This window comes from Trachypithecus francoisi, unplaced genomic scaffold, assembly GCF_009764315.1.
Source record: "Trachypithecus francoisi isolate TF-2019V2 unplaced genomic scaffold, Tfra_2.0 Lachesis_group5, whole genome shotgun sequence".
Classification (NCBI taxonomy): Eukaryota; Metazoa; Chordata; class Mammalia; order Primates; family Cercopithecidae; genus Trachypithecus; species Trachypithecus francoisi.
The window spans coordinates 146,136,833-146,153,289 of NW_022681470.1; the positions used below are offsets into that span (position 1 = coordinate 146,136,833).

The 16,457-nt window shown below is 60.9% G+C and overlaps 1 protein-coding gene across 8 annotated transcripts in view; it reads left to right on the forward strand.

Annotated features, from left to right (window-relative positions):
• The window catches only part of PIP5K1C (phosphatidylinositol-4-phosphate 5-kinase type 1 gamma), a 66,490-nt gene that overhangs the window by 17,716 nt on the left and 32,317 nt on the right, over nucleotides 1-16,457 (forward strand). For all 8 annotated transcript variants that reach the window (XM_033199782.1, XM_033199787.1, XM_033199789.1 and 5 more), the window contains exons 2-3: nucleotides 10,375-10,406; nucleotides 13,350-13,442. In XM_033199782.1, the coding sequence (XP_033055673.1) occupies nucleotides 10,375-10,406; nucleotides 13,350-13,442 (125 nt within the window). The remainder of the gene's footprint in view (nucleotides 1-10,374; nucleotides 10,407-13,349; nucleotides 13,443-16,457) is intronic.

A 16,457-nucleotide genomic window follows, 5' to 3' on the forward strand; every position in this document is an offset into this window, starting at 1 on the left:
CCGAGTAGCTGGGACTACAGGCGCCCGCCACTTCACCCGGCTACTTTTTTGTATTTTTTTTTTAGTAGAGACGGAGTTTCACCGTATTAGCCAGGATGGTCTCGATCTCCTGACCTCGTGATCCGTCCGTCTCGGCCTCCCAAAGTGCTGGGATTACAGGCTTGAGCCACCGCGCCCGGCCAGCCGTGGGGTTCTTATGGTGCGGGCCCCGCTGCACACACGGCAAAGGTGGGCTAGCGGGTCTCTGGCCGGCTCCTCGCCGCGCCCCAGCTGTTCCAGGGCGGCTCAGTGGTTAGAGATGGGAAGCAGCCTGTGCCCCCAGGCTCTTGACTCCATCCAACCCCGTTTCCCTCCTGAGCCAAGCCCACTGTGCCCTGGACCCAGACCTCCGTGGGACTCCTGGGAGGAGGACGCTGTCACAGGCAGCCTTACCCACGTGCCATGCTCGTGCTCCCTGCACTGTTGCGGGAGGAAGGATGAGGTCGCTGCCCTGGGCTCATGGCCTCAGAGGGAGGAAATGTGGAGGATCCAAGGAGTAGAGAGAAGTAAACCACGCAGGGGCAGGGTGACCAGGGAGGGGCCTCTCTGAGGAGGTGACATTTGATCCAGACCTGACCAAGGTTGGGTGGGAGAGAGAGTCGTGCAGTCATAGCTCACTGTAGCCTCAAACCTCTGGGTTCAAGTGATCCTCCTGCCTCAGCCTCCCAAGTAGCTAGAAATACAGGTGTGCACCATCACTCCTGGCTAATATTTAAATTTTTTTTTTTGTAGAGATGGGGGGGCTCACTATGTTGCCCAGGCTGGTTTCAAACTTCTGGGCTCAAGCCGTCCTCCTGCCTCGGCCTCCCAAAGTGCTCGAGCCACGTCGCCTGGTCTTACATTTGTTTTTAAAGTAGAAGCAGTCTCCTTTTCTCTCCTTTTTTTCCTTGTTGGTAGTGTTTTGGGGGGACATGAAATTCATATTGAATTTCGTTGAAGGTCTTCCTGGATTCGTAGATGGGATCACAGGGTTTTTCACCGTTGGCTTTGGGTGACTTTGTAGATTTCCCCAAATGCCCATTTCCCGGCCTGTCAGACGGTGATCGTGGAGTAGGTGACAGCTGGATCAGATGTCCATAGGCGCCTGCTGGCCACACGCCGCCGGGGAGCGGGCCGTGCGGGACGAAGGCAGAGGCGAGTGTGCCAGCTGGGGCTGAGTGATGGTGCAGCCTTTTATTTCTAGATCAGCCTGTTTTTCGAGAAACCCAGGTTTTTCTCCAAAACACTGTGATTTCTAAAATTGACCGAACCCAAACACCACAGGGCTCAGAACCAAGCTCAGGCGGGCCACGCCCCAAGGTGGGCTGGAGCCCAGGTGGGGCACTCCCCGAGGTGTGCTGGGAGCAGTGGGTGCCCAGGACCGCGGATGTACTGGGTGACAGTTTACGGCGACTCACCTGTCTTGGGGCTGCAGGGCCAGGCAGGTACCTGAGTTCACGTCTCTCGTCACTTCCCGGTGGGGACCGTCAGTCGGGTGCTTCCTGTCCCCAAACAGGGACACCATTACCTGCCGCTCCAGGCCTGTATGAGGTTAGAGACAATCGCACAGGAAGCCTGGCCACGTGGGTTCTCCCCAGCGGTGTCGGAATCCTTCCACCTCTCCCAGCCTCGGTTTCCCCATGTGTCAGATGAAGCCTTGAGGAGTGGCTGCCTGGTCAGGCTGGGTGGGACTCTGCGTGGGGAGAGCTTGGTTGGCACCTGGAGCAGATGTTTGCTGTTGCAGCCGTGTTGAACTTCTCACCCAAAGGTTTAAGCTCAGGGGCTAGCGCATTGGGACGTCACCTGGGGTCATCCTGCCCCCTGGGGACACTGGGCCTTGTCTGGAGACATCTGTGGTTGTTACAGCTGGGGTATGCCCTTGGCATGGAGTGGGTAGAGGCCAGGGACGCTGCTCAGCACCCTGCAGTGCCCAGGACAACCCCAGTGACCAGCCCAGAGAACAATCCAGCCCTAAGTGCTGAGAGGGGAGACCCTGGTTTGCATGGGCTTTGGGGGGTGCCTGGAGGCCCCCAAACTGTTTGCATGTTGGTACACTCCTATCAAGAGAGAAGAGGCCCTGAGGCAGGGCCGTTTGGTATCACCGTGGACAGGACTGTCCATCCCAGTCCACACCAGAGAGGAGTAGAAGCTGAGAATCGGCACCAGCCTTTCAGACCTTGGCAGTTGGTGTTTACTACGATTTACAAAATCCTTGGTCCCTGATGGAGAGAAAAGAAAGAGTGAACTCAGTCCTGCAGGCACAGACAGCGTGAGAAGCTCCAGCCTGCAGGACCGGCTGCCCTTCTGGTTAAGCCTTGACCAAGTCCCCCGACCTCCTCTAGAGATAAGCAAACTGTGAGGCCCTGGGGGATGACAAGACTTTGGAGAAGGTTCCAGATGGTGTGTGTCACTGGGCAATACTTTTGCAGCTAACGGGATCTGCATCTTCATTTTGCTTTTCTGGGACATAATTCACTGTCACAAAATTCACCCTTTGAAAGTGTCTTACTGCTTGCTTATTGCAACGGAGTAAATTCTTTTCGGCGTATTCACAGAGTCGTTCAGTTGCTGCCACTAATTCTAGTACATTTCCATCACCCTGAAAGCAAACCCTGTGCCCGGTGGCTGTCCCTCCCCATCCCTCCCCAGCCCCAGCACCCACACATCCCCTCCCTGTCTCTCTGGATCAGCCTGTCCTGGGCATTTCGTAGAAATGGGGTCACACACTGCATGGCCTCTTGTGTCTGGTGTCTCTCACTGAGCGTGACGTTTTCAAGGTGCATCCGTGCTGTGGCCTGCTTCAAAGCCTCACTCCTTTTCATGGCTGAATAATCCGTTATACAGATTATTAATGCTCCTTTGAATGTAAGAAATCCAAGTAAGACAAAGGAATTAGAAACTGTAACTCCTCCTGTTCCAAAGAAGTCCACAGATAGGCCAGGTGCGGTGGTTCATGTCTGTTATTGCAGCATATTGGGAGGCCGAGGCGGGCAGATTACGAGGTCAAGAGATCGAGACCGTCCTGGCCAATATGGTGAAACCCCGTCTACTAAAAATACAAAAAAGCTGGGCATGGTGGTGCGTGCCTGTAGTCCCAGCTACTCGGGGGAGGCTGAGGCAAGAGAATTGCTTGAACCTGAGAGGCAGAGGTTACAGTGAGCTGAGATCTGTTCCAGTCAGCTATTGCCGTGTAACAAACCACCCCCAGATAGAGGCTTCAGACAACCATGTATTTGCTTGCGATTCTGTTACTTGGGTTGGGTTCAGCTGTGTGGTTCTTCTGTAGGTCATAGCTGGGGTTAGTCCCGTGGCTGTGGTTGGTGGTGGCAGGAAATTCAAGCTTGTCCTGCACTTGCCTGTCCAGCCCTCAACCGGGATGGCAGGAACAGCTGGGGCCGCCCGGCCTTTCTGCAGGGAGCCGGCCTCTGAGCGTCATGGCCCAGGTTCCCAGAGACGCAGTGAGAAGTGCCAGCCTTCCTCACGCCCACACTGTCCCTTCCCTCCCAAGTCACACCACTGCCAAGCATCGCAGCCATCTGTGGACAGCCACAGAAGTCCTTTCGACAGTTTAGCGAGAGAAGATTCTCGCATGGCCTGCCCTCGTCCACCGGGTCCTGGGCTGAGCCTCACCAGAGCTGAGGGTCGGCTCTGCCCCCTCTGGGTCCCCAACCCAGCCTGTGTCGTGGAGTGCGGCTGCCCAGCCTGGCCTTCCTGGCAGGTCCTCAAAAGGGCCTGTGGTCCCCGTGGTCAGAGGCCTGCACGGCAGGAGGCCAGAGAATGGGTTGTCCAGCGAATGAGGGAGGTGACCGTGAGCTCTGGCCTGGAGTTGCTTCCTGCTTGCAGGATCGCAGGACCCCATGCCTGGGCCGTCCTCATGCACTCAGGTTGCTGTGTCATGGTGAGCCAGCACCCGTGCTGGGCGCCCAGCAGCTACCCTCTGGGCAGCGGCCCCACCCAGGGGTGCAGGCCCCCTGTGCTACTCTGACGCACTTGGGTCCCAGTGCCGCCTCTTTCTCACTGGCCCTCCCTTGCTGCCCTCAGAGAGCTTTGCCAGAGTCTGTGGGAGGCAGGTGACAGAGCAGGCCTGGGCCCCATGTTGTGGGGATGACAACAGCCATATGCCAGGTGGTGCCATGTGCCGGGCAGTGAGGAGGGGACTGTTTGGCGCAGGGTGGCTGGGGGAGGCCTCTGAGGGGGTGATGTTTAAGCCAGGTCTAGGGTGAAGCAAAGGAACAAACCCTGAAGGAATCTTGGGACCAGCAGGCCAGGCAGAGGCACTGCTCATGCAGAGGCTGTGACGCAGGGTGGTGCTGGCGCTGGCATGCTGGAGGGACGGCGAGTGACGCAGGGCGGTGCTGGCATGCTGGAGGGACAGCGAGGGCCCGTGTGGCTGGAGCAGAGGGAGGAGCGGAGGGCAGGGAGGGGGCCACGCATGGTCTGGTGGGGTAACAGGGCCTGGTGTTTACCCTGCGGGGCTGCAGTGGGGCCTGGGGAGACCCTTGTCTGCGGTGGGGACGGGGTGGGTGGGCCCCCTTTCCCAGAAGCCCTCCCCTGCCCTGAGCTCTCCCCGGCCCCCCAGTCCCCGGCTTCCTCATCCTGGACCTTCCAGGGTGCTGCCCACTCTCCCCTCACTCCCACTGCCTCCTGGGTTGGGGCTTCCTCCTCCCAGCCACAGGGGCCTGGACTTCGGTTCTGCAGGGATGAGGCCACTACTGTGCCTGTCCCGCCTGCTGTTGCGGGGCCCTGCAGGTGCCCACGTGGGTCGAGGTGCCTTCCACCCACCCTTGAGCTTGCCCTCGCTGGGCCTTCTGCCCTGCGGCGCTCTGTCAGTGAGCCCAGCTTGCACCTGTTTCCTCTCACTGTGGTGCCTCCCTCCCTCCGGCCACCTGTCCAGGCCTCTCCGTCCCCATTCTTACTCTGGGTCTTACTGCGGAGCCAGCCTGACAGTCCGCCTCCTCCCCCAGTTTAGTCATTCCCTGCCTCAGTGTCCACGTCAGACAGATGTGGAGAGGAAGCTCTGGCAGAGGCCTGTGTGCAGAGAGAACAGGAACGGGTATCTGTCAGCCCATGAGTCAGTCAACAAACGCCCAGGCTGTCAGCCCAGGGCAGGCCCCGTCCTGAGGGAGTCCCCGGGGTCACCAGGAGGTACCAGGCTGGTCTGCAGGATGGGGTGGCGTCGGTGGCTGGTGTGGGACACGGCGTCCAGGGGCACGTCAGGGCCAGGGCAGAGACCGGGCACAGGCCAGGGAACAGCGGGCACAGAGGCGGCCATGTGTCCCTGTGGAGAACGCAGTGCCTCGAGGGCTCGAGCTGGCTTCAGCCACACTTTACAGGCAGAGACTGAGGCTCAGAGAGAAGCCCCGGGCACACAGGCAGCTGGGGTGGCCGATGAGGTCACTGTGCAGCCAGCGATCAGAGCTGTGTGCCGCAGGCCCGGGTCGCGTTGCCACCAGGTCCTGTGATGGGGCCGGGAGAGAGGGGCCCCGGGGGCAGAGCCCCCGCCCCGGGCACTCAGCCTGACCAGAGGAAACTGCTCAGAGGGGCCACCTCCCAGCTCTGCAGCGCGGCACGCCTCTCCTCCCCCGACTATTTTTAAAACCTAATTTCCTCGAAAACGGGGTGGCTCATTCTGCAGATAATTAGTCACGTCTCAGGCTGAGCAGAGCTCGATGTCATGACAGCCCCTCATGGGGGTCACGGCAGGCTCCGTGCCAGAGTGGGCCTCGGGGGGAGCAAGGATTGAGTGAAAATGGCACTCACCTGCCCACTCGGCTGGGCAGTGGTTGCAGGGCTCTGCTTCCTCCCCTGTCCGCTCTCCTCCACTGGACACTCGACTCTGGTCTCCCCTTGCTGTCCCTGCCTGCCTGCCTGGGAGCCCCACATTTTCCCCGGGGTCCCCCCTCCCCGTCCTGCTCCACCCCCGCCTTGCTGCTTCGGCCCCGGCCAGTCCCTTGACCTACAGGCCCCCAGTGCAGGGCTGTTCCCAGCAGGGCCCGAGCTGGCCGCCCCTCTCCTCTACCCCTTGTCAGCCAGCTCAGGCGAGTTGGGCAGGTGAAGACGTGGAACCAGGGAGGGAAACTGAGGCAGGGGGCCTAGACCCGATGCAGGTGACCCTGAGGTGCCTGGTGAGATCAGCAGAGCCGGGTCTGGAGGGCCTCGCCCTGTCCACTCGGTCCCGGGGCAGTGGGGAGCCTGGGAGAGTCCGGGCAGGGGTGGACCCGAGCGCTGTGACCTCTCAGCCTCGGGGCCACTGAGGAAAACAGCTGAGTCACCCAAGTGGGTGTGGGGGAGCTCCAGAGGGGCGGTTTCGGGAGTAGAGTCAGGACTGTGGGCAGGGAGGCCCCAGACAGGCCGAGCAAGGGGACGCCCAGGCCCCCGATGAGGTCTGGAATGTCCCGCCCCAGCCCACCACTGGCTTCCTGCCCTCTCTTCTTTTCCTTCCCCCACACCCTGGACGTAAAACCGTGAATTGTTCTGCTACAGGGCGCCAACCCAAACATCACGTCAGCATCCAGCACCTTCCGCCCCCCGCAGCCCACAGCAGGCCTTGTGTGGCCTGTCAGAGACCTGGGGCGACCAGCCCTGTCCTCTGGAAGGACAGAGAAGCAGCCCCGTCCGTCCTTCCCTGCACCAGAGCAGGCAGCTGGAATCCTGAGTCACCTCCCTCTCTCCGTCCCCGCCCCCGCCCCTGCAATGAGCACCGCGGGTCCGTCCCTCAGTTCCTTCCAGGGCCCACCCAGTGCCCACCCAGCCCTGCAGGGCGCCCAGGTGGCCCAAGGGGAGGACCCTTCAGCTGTTCTGGCTGCCTCGAGAAGTGCGCCCCCTCCCGTGCAGGGCTGGGGTCCTCACTGGAGGGCCATACCCCGTGTGAGGTCCTGGGCTGCCCAGACAAAGTCCCTGGGACTGGGGGGCTTGGAGCAGCAAGCCTTGAACAGGCGTTTGTTCTGGCTCTGCTCTGGAAGCCAGAGCCCGAGGTCCAGGAGTGGGCAGGGCTGCGCCCTCCCGACCCACCGTGGAGACACTTCACGGCCCTCTGCTCCTCGTGCCTCCGGGCATCCTTGGCGTCTCTGGGCCTGCAGGAGCAGTGCCCTCCCCGCCTCCATCCCACATGGCATCTTGGCCTCTCCGAGTGGCTTCTCTTATAAGGACAGCAGCGGATCCAGGGCCCACCCTGCTCCGGCACGACCTCATCTTACCCAATGACATCAGCAGAGGCTGGCTTTCCAAATAAGGTTGCAGGCTGAGGTTCTTGGAAGGACGTGAACGTCGGGGGGACACTGTCCAACCCCGCGCCCCCAGGCAGGCATGGGGACTGATCACGACAACGGCCCCACCAGCGTCTCGGATGCGCCCCCTCCCCGGCCTGCCCTGAGCCTCCTGACCCCGGCCCCTTCCCCGGCCTGCCGCTGCCCCAGGCTCCTGACCCCGGCCCGTCCCCCGCCTGCCCCTTACTCCGAGGCTCCTGACCCCACGAAGTTTTCCACCTCGTGCTTTGCCCGGGTCCCTGGCGGTTCTGACCTGGCAGCAGAGCAAAGCCATGCCTTCAGTGCCTTCAGTGCCTTCAGCGCCTGCGGTGGATGTGTTTTCAGACAGCAGGGCGGTCGCCGGGGCGCGGCCTCTAGATGGGACACACGTGGGTCTCCCGTGCACCCACTGAGAGCAGCGCAGGGGGCCGAGGGGCACTGGCAGGGCTGATAGGGCGGGGCATCGATGACCCAGGCCCAGGTTTGACTTTTCCTCTCCTTCGGCGTGACCTTGGGTGGGTTCACCCCTCCCTCTGACAGTCTCTTTCCGCGTCTTAAAACAGAGGGGCTCCCTCCCTCTGCGCTCTTTGCTGGCTTTGTAAGGCCTTGATCCAGAAAGACTTCCTGTCTCTTGGGAAATTATCCTCTGTCCCCTCTCCCCAGTTCACCCCCAGCCGGGTCCCCACCCCCGACGGTCCCCATCTGCACCCGGACTCCACACCCACCTCCTCACCTGTGTGCACCTCCCTGAGCCTCGCCCAGTTGGCCCCTCACATGTCCCGGCCTCCCCTGCTCACCTCAGCCGGCCTGGAAGCCAGCGCCAGACCAGTTCCAATGCACTGCTGCCCAGCCCAGAGCAGGGAGGCAGCCAGAGGGCCGAGCCCCACGGAGCAGAGCACGTGCCACACCCCCCTGCACGCATGCCCGAGCGTCTCCACGGGCTCATACTAATTCCCTTTGAGGCCGGGCGCGGTGGCTCAAGCCTGTAATCCCAGCACTTTGGGAGGCCGAGACGGGTGGATCACGAGGTCAGGAGATCGAGACCATCCTGGCTAACACAGTGAAACCCCGTCTCTACTAAAAATACAAAAAACTAGCCGGGTGAGATGGCGGGCGCCTGTAGTCCCAGCTACTCGGGAGGCTGAGGCAGGAGAATGGCGTAAACCCGGGAGGTGGAGCTTGCAGTGAGCTGAGATCCGGCCACTTCACTCCAGTCCGGGCGACAGAGCGAGACTCCGCCTCAAAAAAAAAAAAAAATAAAATAATTCCCTTTGAGGGCCTGCCTCAGCACCCCCGGCTGCAGGACCTTGGCCAGCCCTCCCTTCCCCGACCCTCAGCCTGTTCCTCTAGGACTGGGGAGTGGAGTGAGAAGGTACAGGCAGTGCTGGGGTGGAGTCGGCCCTGCCCCACAGCCCCTGTGTGATTCAAGACACATTTGTCTCCATGCCCTGGGCCCGGTGGTGCCCGTGTTGGAATCCAACAGGGAGGCGCTCCCCTCCGGCAGCCGCCTCTGCGTGAGCCTGGAGAACGCTGCTGTGATCCGTGCAGCCGCGCGGCACCTCAGCCACCCGTGACCTTTGCGCCGCGGCTCCCTCTGCCTGGATCCCTCCTGCTCCCCTGACATCCTTGTTCGGCGCTGAGCTCAGACACGACCAGCCCAGGGAAACTTCCCTTGCTGATCTGCACCCCACCTGTCACCCCACATCTAACACCTAGCCCTGCACCCACTCCTGTTGGTGAGCCCCTTGAGGGCGAGGCCAGGTCTGCCCAGGGCCCGCGTGGTGGACGCCCGTGCGTGCGCTCCCTGCAGTCACTGACACCACTTCCCACCTCAGGGCTCCGGGGCCAGGAGTCCAGCCCCAGAACAGGGCCTCACCAGGCTAGAGTCAAGCTGTGGGCAGGGCTGGGCCCAGCAGAGGCTGCAGAGGAGAATCCGTTTCCTGCCTTTCCCAGCGTCTAGAGGCGCCCACACCTGTCGGCTCAGGTTCCTTCCTCCCCCCTCACAGCCACGGCACAGCCTCTTCCCGTCTCTCTCCTACTCACCTGTCCGCCTCCTCTTGTGAGGACCCCGTGAGGACATCGGACTCCCAAGTCCCCCAGGATCATCTCCCGTCGGTCTCAGGGCCCGTAATCACAGCTGTAGAGTCTGTTCCCATTCTCCAGATGAGGACCCCAGGGCCCCGCTGCTGGGAGCCAGGGTTGCAGATGTGGTCCTGGGTCCTAGGAGCCGAGTCTCAACTGTTCCCCTTGTCCCAGCCTCCTCGTGTGGAGGGAGCTTTGGCTCAACCCAGCAGGCCCCTGTCGTCCTCTCTGGAGCTGAACCCAGCAGGCCCCTCTCGTCTCTCGTCCTCTCTGGAGCTGTGGCCCAGGCCCTGCTGCAGGCACTGACCGGAGGCTGTGGGCCCAGGACCCAGGGCAGGGCTGGAGGTCTCCTTGCAGGCTCCCTTATCCTTCCACAGACCTCACCCTGGAGAGGGACGGGGAGGGCGCCAGCCCTGGGGACCCCTGGCCGACTCCCACTGACCGCAGCTGCTTGGGTGCTGCTGGGCGCTCCCCACAACTCCAGCCTGCCCTCACCCCAGCAGGGGCCTGCACCCCTCACTCCCCATGCTAGCACCTGCTTTCCCCATGCCCGAGCCTCTCCTGGCACCTGCCTCCGGGGAAGCGGGGCTTGGTCAGTTCAGACCTGCTCGGCCGGTGACTGCCCAGAACCTGATGTCTGGGCGTGAAGGGGGTCAAGAGCCAGGGAAGGTTTGCTCACCACTTCCCCTCCCCTCCTCCAGGCAGGTCCAAGCCCCAGGCCCTTCATGGTGGGTGCCAAGCCTGGGTGTCACCGGCTGCCCACCTCCCTGAGGCTGCAAAGCCTCTGCCCTGCTCTAGCCCCAGTGACTGCCAACCAGGGTGACCATGGCAGGTCTCAGCGGCCCCTGCCCTCATCACATCCTCCCAGCACACTCAGTCCATGTCTTCACGTGTGTGTAGCCTTGAGACAGGCCCCACGCGGAGTTACACACGCCAGGCCTGGGGGGCCAGGAGGTGGGCCGGGGGCTGGGCCCAGGGCTCCCGGGGGGTCCCCAGTTTCCTGTCTGATACCGGTTTGTCTCTTCTGCAGGTTTGGCTCAGAAGAAGGCAGCCCCAACAGAGGTGAGTGTCTGGAGGGGACGAAGGGCCTGGGGTCCCCACCTTGACCGCTTCCTCCCTACCTGCGGAGAAGCTATGTGGCCTGAGGCAGCTCACCGCACCTTTCTGGGCCCCAGATGCCATCCAGTGTCCACAGGCAGGATGAACATGAGGTCTGTGCCAGCCGCGTCTTGAGAGGTCAGGGTGAGATTCTGTGATGGAGGAGGGGGCCCCGCATCTGAGGGGCCGCGCCCCTAGTGGCAAGGGTGCCTGGTCAGGGCTGCAGGGGCAGGAAGGGCTTCTCTGGGTTCCAGGCCACGTGGAGCCAGGACTCTATGGGGTGGGCGGTGGGGAGACAGCAGCTCTCACAGGGGTACTGGGGCCAGGAACGGAAGACCCGGCTGAAGGGTCAGATGCTGCCCAGAGGGCGATGCCCGAGGCTACCAGCTCCAGCCGTACCATCGGTGTCTGTGAGCCACACAGGCGTAGTGCACAGTTAGGCTATGTGCAGCCTACGTGTGCGTGTTTGTGTGCGTGTGTGCGCGTTTGCCTGTGTGCATTTGCCTGTGTGCACGTGTGTTTGCCAGTGTGCATGTTTGCCTGTGTGTGCGTGTGCACGTGTTTGCCTGTGTGCGCGTGTGCACGTGTTTGCCTATGTGCGTTTGCCTGTGTGCACGTGTTTGCCTATGTGCGTGTTTGCCTGTGTGCGCGTGTGCACGTGTGTTTGCCTGTGTGCGTGTTTGCCTGTGTGCGCGTGTTTGCCTATGTGCATGTTTGCCTGTGTGCACGTGTGCACGTGTGTTTGCTGGTGTGCACGTGTTTGCCTGTGTGCGCGTGTGCACGTGTTTGCCTGTGTGCATGTTTGCCTGTGTGCGCGTGTGCACGTGTTTGCCTGTGTGCATGTTTGCCTGTGTGCACGTGTGCACTTGTGTTTGCCTGTGTGCACGTGTGCACGTGTGTTTGCCTGTGTGCGCGTGTGCACGTGTGTTTGCCTGTGTGCGCGTGTGCACCTGTGTTTGCTGGTGTGCATGTTTGCCTGTGTGTGTGTTTGCCTGTGTGCGCGTGTGCACGTGTGTTTGCTGGTGTGCATGTTTGCCTGTGTGCACGTTTGCCTGTGTGTGTGTTTGCCTGTGTGCGCGTGTGCACTTGTGTTTGCCTGTGTGCACGTGTTTGCCTGTGTGCATGTTTGCCTGTGTGCACGTGTGTTTGCCTATGTGCGTGTTTGCCTGTGTGCACGTGTTTGCCGGTGTGCACGTTTGCCTGTGTGTGTGCACATGTGCATGTAGATGGGTCCTTTCCATGCCCTGTCATTGCTGCCTGTCTCCTCCCGAGAGCTTTCTCTGCACAGTGGCCCTGACTTTGCAGCTTCTGCCAGCCCTGTGGCACCTAGTGGCCTTCTTCCCAGCCCCAGTGGGCGCGGTGGGGTGGTCCGTCCCCTGAGGGCGCTGGAGCTGCTGCATCTCCTGTTTTCCTGCATGCAGTCCTCAGGGGACCTGTTCCTGAGCCCCATTCCCAGGAGCAGTCCCCAAGGCACCTGCCCCACCTGGGCCGCCCTTGGGCCCTGCGTCCATAGCCAGAGCTGGGAGGGCTTTGTCCACCAGGCCTGGGACCCTGGGATCCTTCCTCGGAGTCCCCCGGCCTAGGGGCAGTGTGGAGGGTGGCGCGGGTGACGGGATGGATTCCTGGGGAGAGTCTGCCCCCTGGCGGCCGCCCGGGAGAAGCACGGAACATGGCTGAGCAGCGTCGGCTGCAGAGGGAGGGCAGGACAGGGCAGGCAGGGGTCAGGGCTGCAGGAGCGTCCCTGGGGCTGATAGCAGTGGGATGGCGTCTGGCCAGTGGAGGGTCTGTGGGCTCTCCTAGCAAACGCAGTGGCATTCCTTAAATGATGGTGCCAGGCGGGGCTGTTCTCCTTGGCTGGTCTGTGTGTCCCTTCAGGCTCCCACGGCCCCTCTTCACATCCTCCCACGAGGGCAGCAGGCTGAGGCCCCCTGGGGTCAGCAGCTCATCCATGTGCTGGGACGCCTGCGCTGCCCGACAGCTTGTAGGAGCCGGGCCTGACCCTGGCCAGTGAGATCGTCTCCCTCAGGGACGAGATGCTCTTTACAGTCCTCCCAGCCCAGAGGTCTCACAGTTAGGGGCCCTGGTGAGAGAGAGGGTTACGACTCCCACCAGCACCTCAGGTGGTGGATGGGACGCTCTGAGGCTGGCCTGGCTCACACCATGTTGGCAGGAAGCCTGACCCCCACTCTGTTCCCACCCCCACCTCAGTCCTGTTTTTTTTGTTTTTGTTTTTTTTGAGACAGAGTCTCACTCTGTCACCCAGGCTGGAGTGCGGTGGCTCAATCTCGGCTCATTGCAAACTCCGCCTCCCGGGTCCACACCATTCTCCTGCCTCAGCCTCCCGAGTAGCTAGGACTACAGGCACCCGCAGTCCTGTTTTTAAAACATACCCACTTTACTGAGATGTGATTCACGTGCTGTACAGCTCACCCTCTGAAGTGTGCAGTAAATGACTTTTGGTGCATTTGCAGAGTTGTGTGGGGACATCTGTGCTTGTCACAACTGGGAGGTGCTCCTGGGATGGAGTGGGTGGAGGCCAGGGATGCTGCTCAGCACCTCAAAGAACAGTCCAGCCCCGGTGTCCACAGCACCTGGGGGAGACCCTGAAGTTAGGGGGCTGGGGCTGCCCAATCCTCTTGCCCTTCTTGAGGACCCAGAGGTCTGCACCTCGGGGTGAGCGCTTCTGAGTGTCCAGCATGGGACACTGAGGGGCCCCAGCCAGCCCACCAGGCGCCCGTGGGTGAGAGACCTCCTGCCGCATCTCGGAGTTGCCTGGACCTGCCCCCTGCCCTGTGTACCCCTGCTGGGCCCAACAACTAAACTCTTCCTTCGCAGGGTTTCAGAGCACGCCCTGCCCCAGTGGGTGTGCCCCTCACGGAGTTAACGCTTCCTGCTTCCTCTTCCCAGGCCCTGTCGATGACGGCACAGCCGGGCCCTGGCCATGGGAAGAAGTTGGGCCATCGAGGTGTGGACGCATCTGGCGAAACCACCTACAAGAAGGTTCCTCGGCTCCCCTTAGCTGGCTGGGGGGAGCGGGAGGGAGCGGAGGGGCGGGAGTTCCCACTGGTACCGTGGATGGGGCCCGTCGTCCCCGACACAAACCAGGGTGTGCACAGGGACAGGTGTGGGCTGTGTAGGGCAGAGACTCGAGTCCTCAGTCCTGGACGAGGCCCCACTGTTTGCTGTCCTTGCCGGGCGGCTGGGCAGCGTGCTCCGTGGCTCAGCCTGGCTGCAATGTCTGCCCGGCTCTGAGTCCTTGAAACCTTGGGCAGAGCCTGGGCCCTCGGCCCTGGTGAGAGAGCGGGGTTCCGGGCCCTGCCACCACCTCGGGCAGTGGACGGGACGCTCTGAGGCTGGCCTGGCTCACAGCATGTTGGTAGCAAGCCTGACCCCCGCTCTGTCCCCACCCCCACCTGGGGCTTGTTTTTTCAAACATAACTGTTTTACTGAGATGTGATTCATACACTGTATAATTCAGCCTTTAAAGTGTGCAGTAAATGACTTTTAGTACATTTGCAGAGTTGTGCAGCCATCACCTCTAATTCCAGAACATTCCATCAACTCAAATAGCAACCCTGTCCCCATTAGCAGTCGCCCGCCATCCCCCACTCCTAGCCCCGGCACCCTGCGTCCCTTTCCTGCCTCTGTGGATTGGCCTGTCCTGGACGTTTCATGGAAATGGAATCACACATGGTGTGGCTTTCTGTGTCTGGCGTCTCTCACTTAGCGTGGCGTCCTCAGGGTTCATTCGCGCGGGGGCCCGCGTCAGAGCCTCGCTCCTGTTCACGGCTGAGTCGTGTTCTGGCACGCGGGACGCCCGTGCTGCGCTTGTCCCTTGCTGCGTCGTGGACGCTGGCGTGGTTCACCCTCCTGGCCGTTGTGAATTGTGCTGCTGAGGACACGTGTGTGTGTCTGTGTGTGGATACGTGTGTTCGTTCGTCTTGGGCAGACACCCAGGAGCAGAATTGCCAAGTCACGTGTAACTCAGTGTCACTTCTGAGAAACTTGCAAGCTGTTCTCCGCAGCCGCTGTACCATTTTCCACGCCCAGCAGCGGTGACTGAGGCCCGGTGTCCCCGCATCCTCACCAGCCCCCATGATTGTTGTCTCTGATTCTGGCGTCCTCGTGGGTGGGTGTGAGGTGGTGTCTCTTCAAGGTGTTTTTTTGTTTATTTGTTTTTGTGGAGACGGGGGTATCGCCATGTTGCCCAGGCTGCTCTCGAACTCCTAGGCTCAGGCGATCTTCCCACCCTGGCCTCCTGAGTGGCCAGGATCCCAGGCGTGAGCCACCGTGCACGGCCCCCCGTGGGTTGATTTGCTTTCCCTTGGTACCCAGTGATATGGAGCGTCTTTGCGGGCTTCAGGGCCATTTGTATGTTATCTCCGGGCACATGTCTGTTCTGTCCGTGGCATCTCGGGGAGGTGAACGGGGAAGCCAGACCCCCACCACCCAGAGTGTGGTTTAGGAGGGAGGCAGCGGCCGAACCTGGGCAGTAACAGAAACCTCCCTCCCTGCCCCCTCGCACCTGCGACGGGAGAACTGGAGGCCAGAGTTAGAGACCAGAGGTATGGGCCGGCTTCCCAGGGCTAACGTGAACATGGCCCCGAGAGCACACAGTGAGAAAAATGCTAACAATGCTGGTGGTAAATATAACAGCAGCTGGCCGGGCGCGGTGGCTCACGCCTGGAATCCCAGCACTTTGGGGGGCTGAGGCGGGAGAATCCTGAGGTCAGGAGTTGGAGACCAGCTTGGGCAACATGGCCCAACCTTGTCTCTACTAAAAATACAAAAATATAATTAGTCAGGTGTGGTGGCGCGTGCTTGTAATCCCAGTTACTCGGGAGGCTGAGGCAGAGAACAGTTTGAACCTGAGAAGCGGAGGCTGCAGTGAGCTGAGATCGCACCACTGCACTCCAGCCTGGGCAACAGAGCAAGACTCTGTCTCAAAAAAAAATAAATAAATAACGGCCGGGCGCGGTGGCTCACGCCTGTAATCCCAGCACTTTGGGAAGCCGAAGCGGGCGGATCACGAGGTCAGGAGATCAAGACCATCCTGGCTAACACGGTGACACACCGTCTGTACTAAAAATACAAAAAATTAGCCGGGTGTGGTGGCGGGCACCTGTAGTCCCAGCTACTCAGGAGGCTGAGGCAGGAGAATGGTGTGAACTCAGGAGGTGGAGCTTGCAGTGAGTGGAGATCGCACCACTGCCTTCCAGCCTGGGCGACAGAGCGAGACTCCATCTCAAAAAAATTTAAAAAATAATAATAGGCCGGGCGCGGTGGCTCAAGCCTGTAATCCCAGCACTTTGGGAGGCCGAGACGGGTGGATCGCGAGGTCAGGAGATCGAGACCATCCTGGCTAACACGGCAAAACCCCGTCTCTACTAAAAAATACAAAAAACTAGCCTGGCGAGTTGGCGGGCGCCTGTAGTCCCAGCTACTCCGGAGGCTGAGGCAGGAGAATGGCGTAAACCCGGGAGGCGGAGCTTGCAGTGAGCTGAGATCCGGCCACTGCACTCCAGCCTGGGCGACAGAGCGAGACTCTGTCTCAAAAAAAAAAAAAAATAATAATAATAATAACAGTGCCGGTGCGGTGGCTCACACCTGCAATCCCAGCACTTTGGGAGGCCAAGGTAGGCGGATCAGCTGAGGTCAGGAGTTCAAGACCAACCTGGCCAACATGGTGAAACCCCATCTCTACTAAAAATACAAAAATTAACCAGGCATGATGGCGGGTGCCTGTAATCCCAGCTACTCAGGAGACTGAGGCAGGAGAATCACTTGAACTCGGGAGGTGGAGGTTGCAGTGAGCCGAGATTGCACCACTGCACTCCAGCCTGGGCGACAGAGCAAGAGCCTGTCTCAAAAAATAAACAAACAAATAAAAATAATAATAACAGCAGCTGGCACCATGTCCCCAAGAGGGTCAGAACCATTGTACCCGTCCCTGTCTACAGGCAGGGAAACTGAGGCACAGAGCAGCCATGTGGGTTGCCCAGTGTGACCACGTGC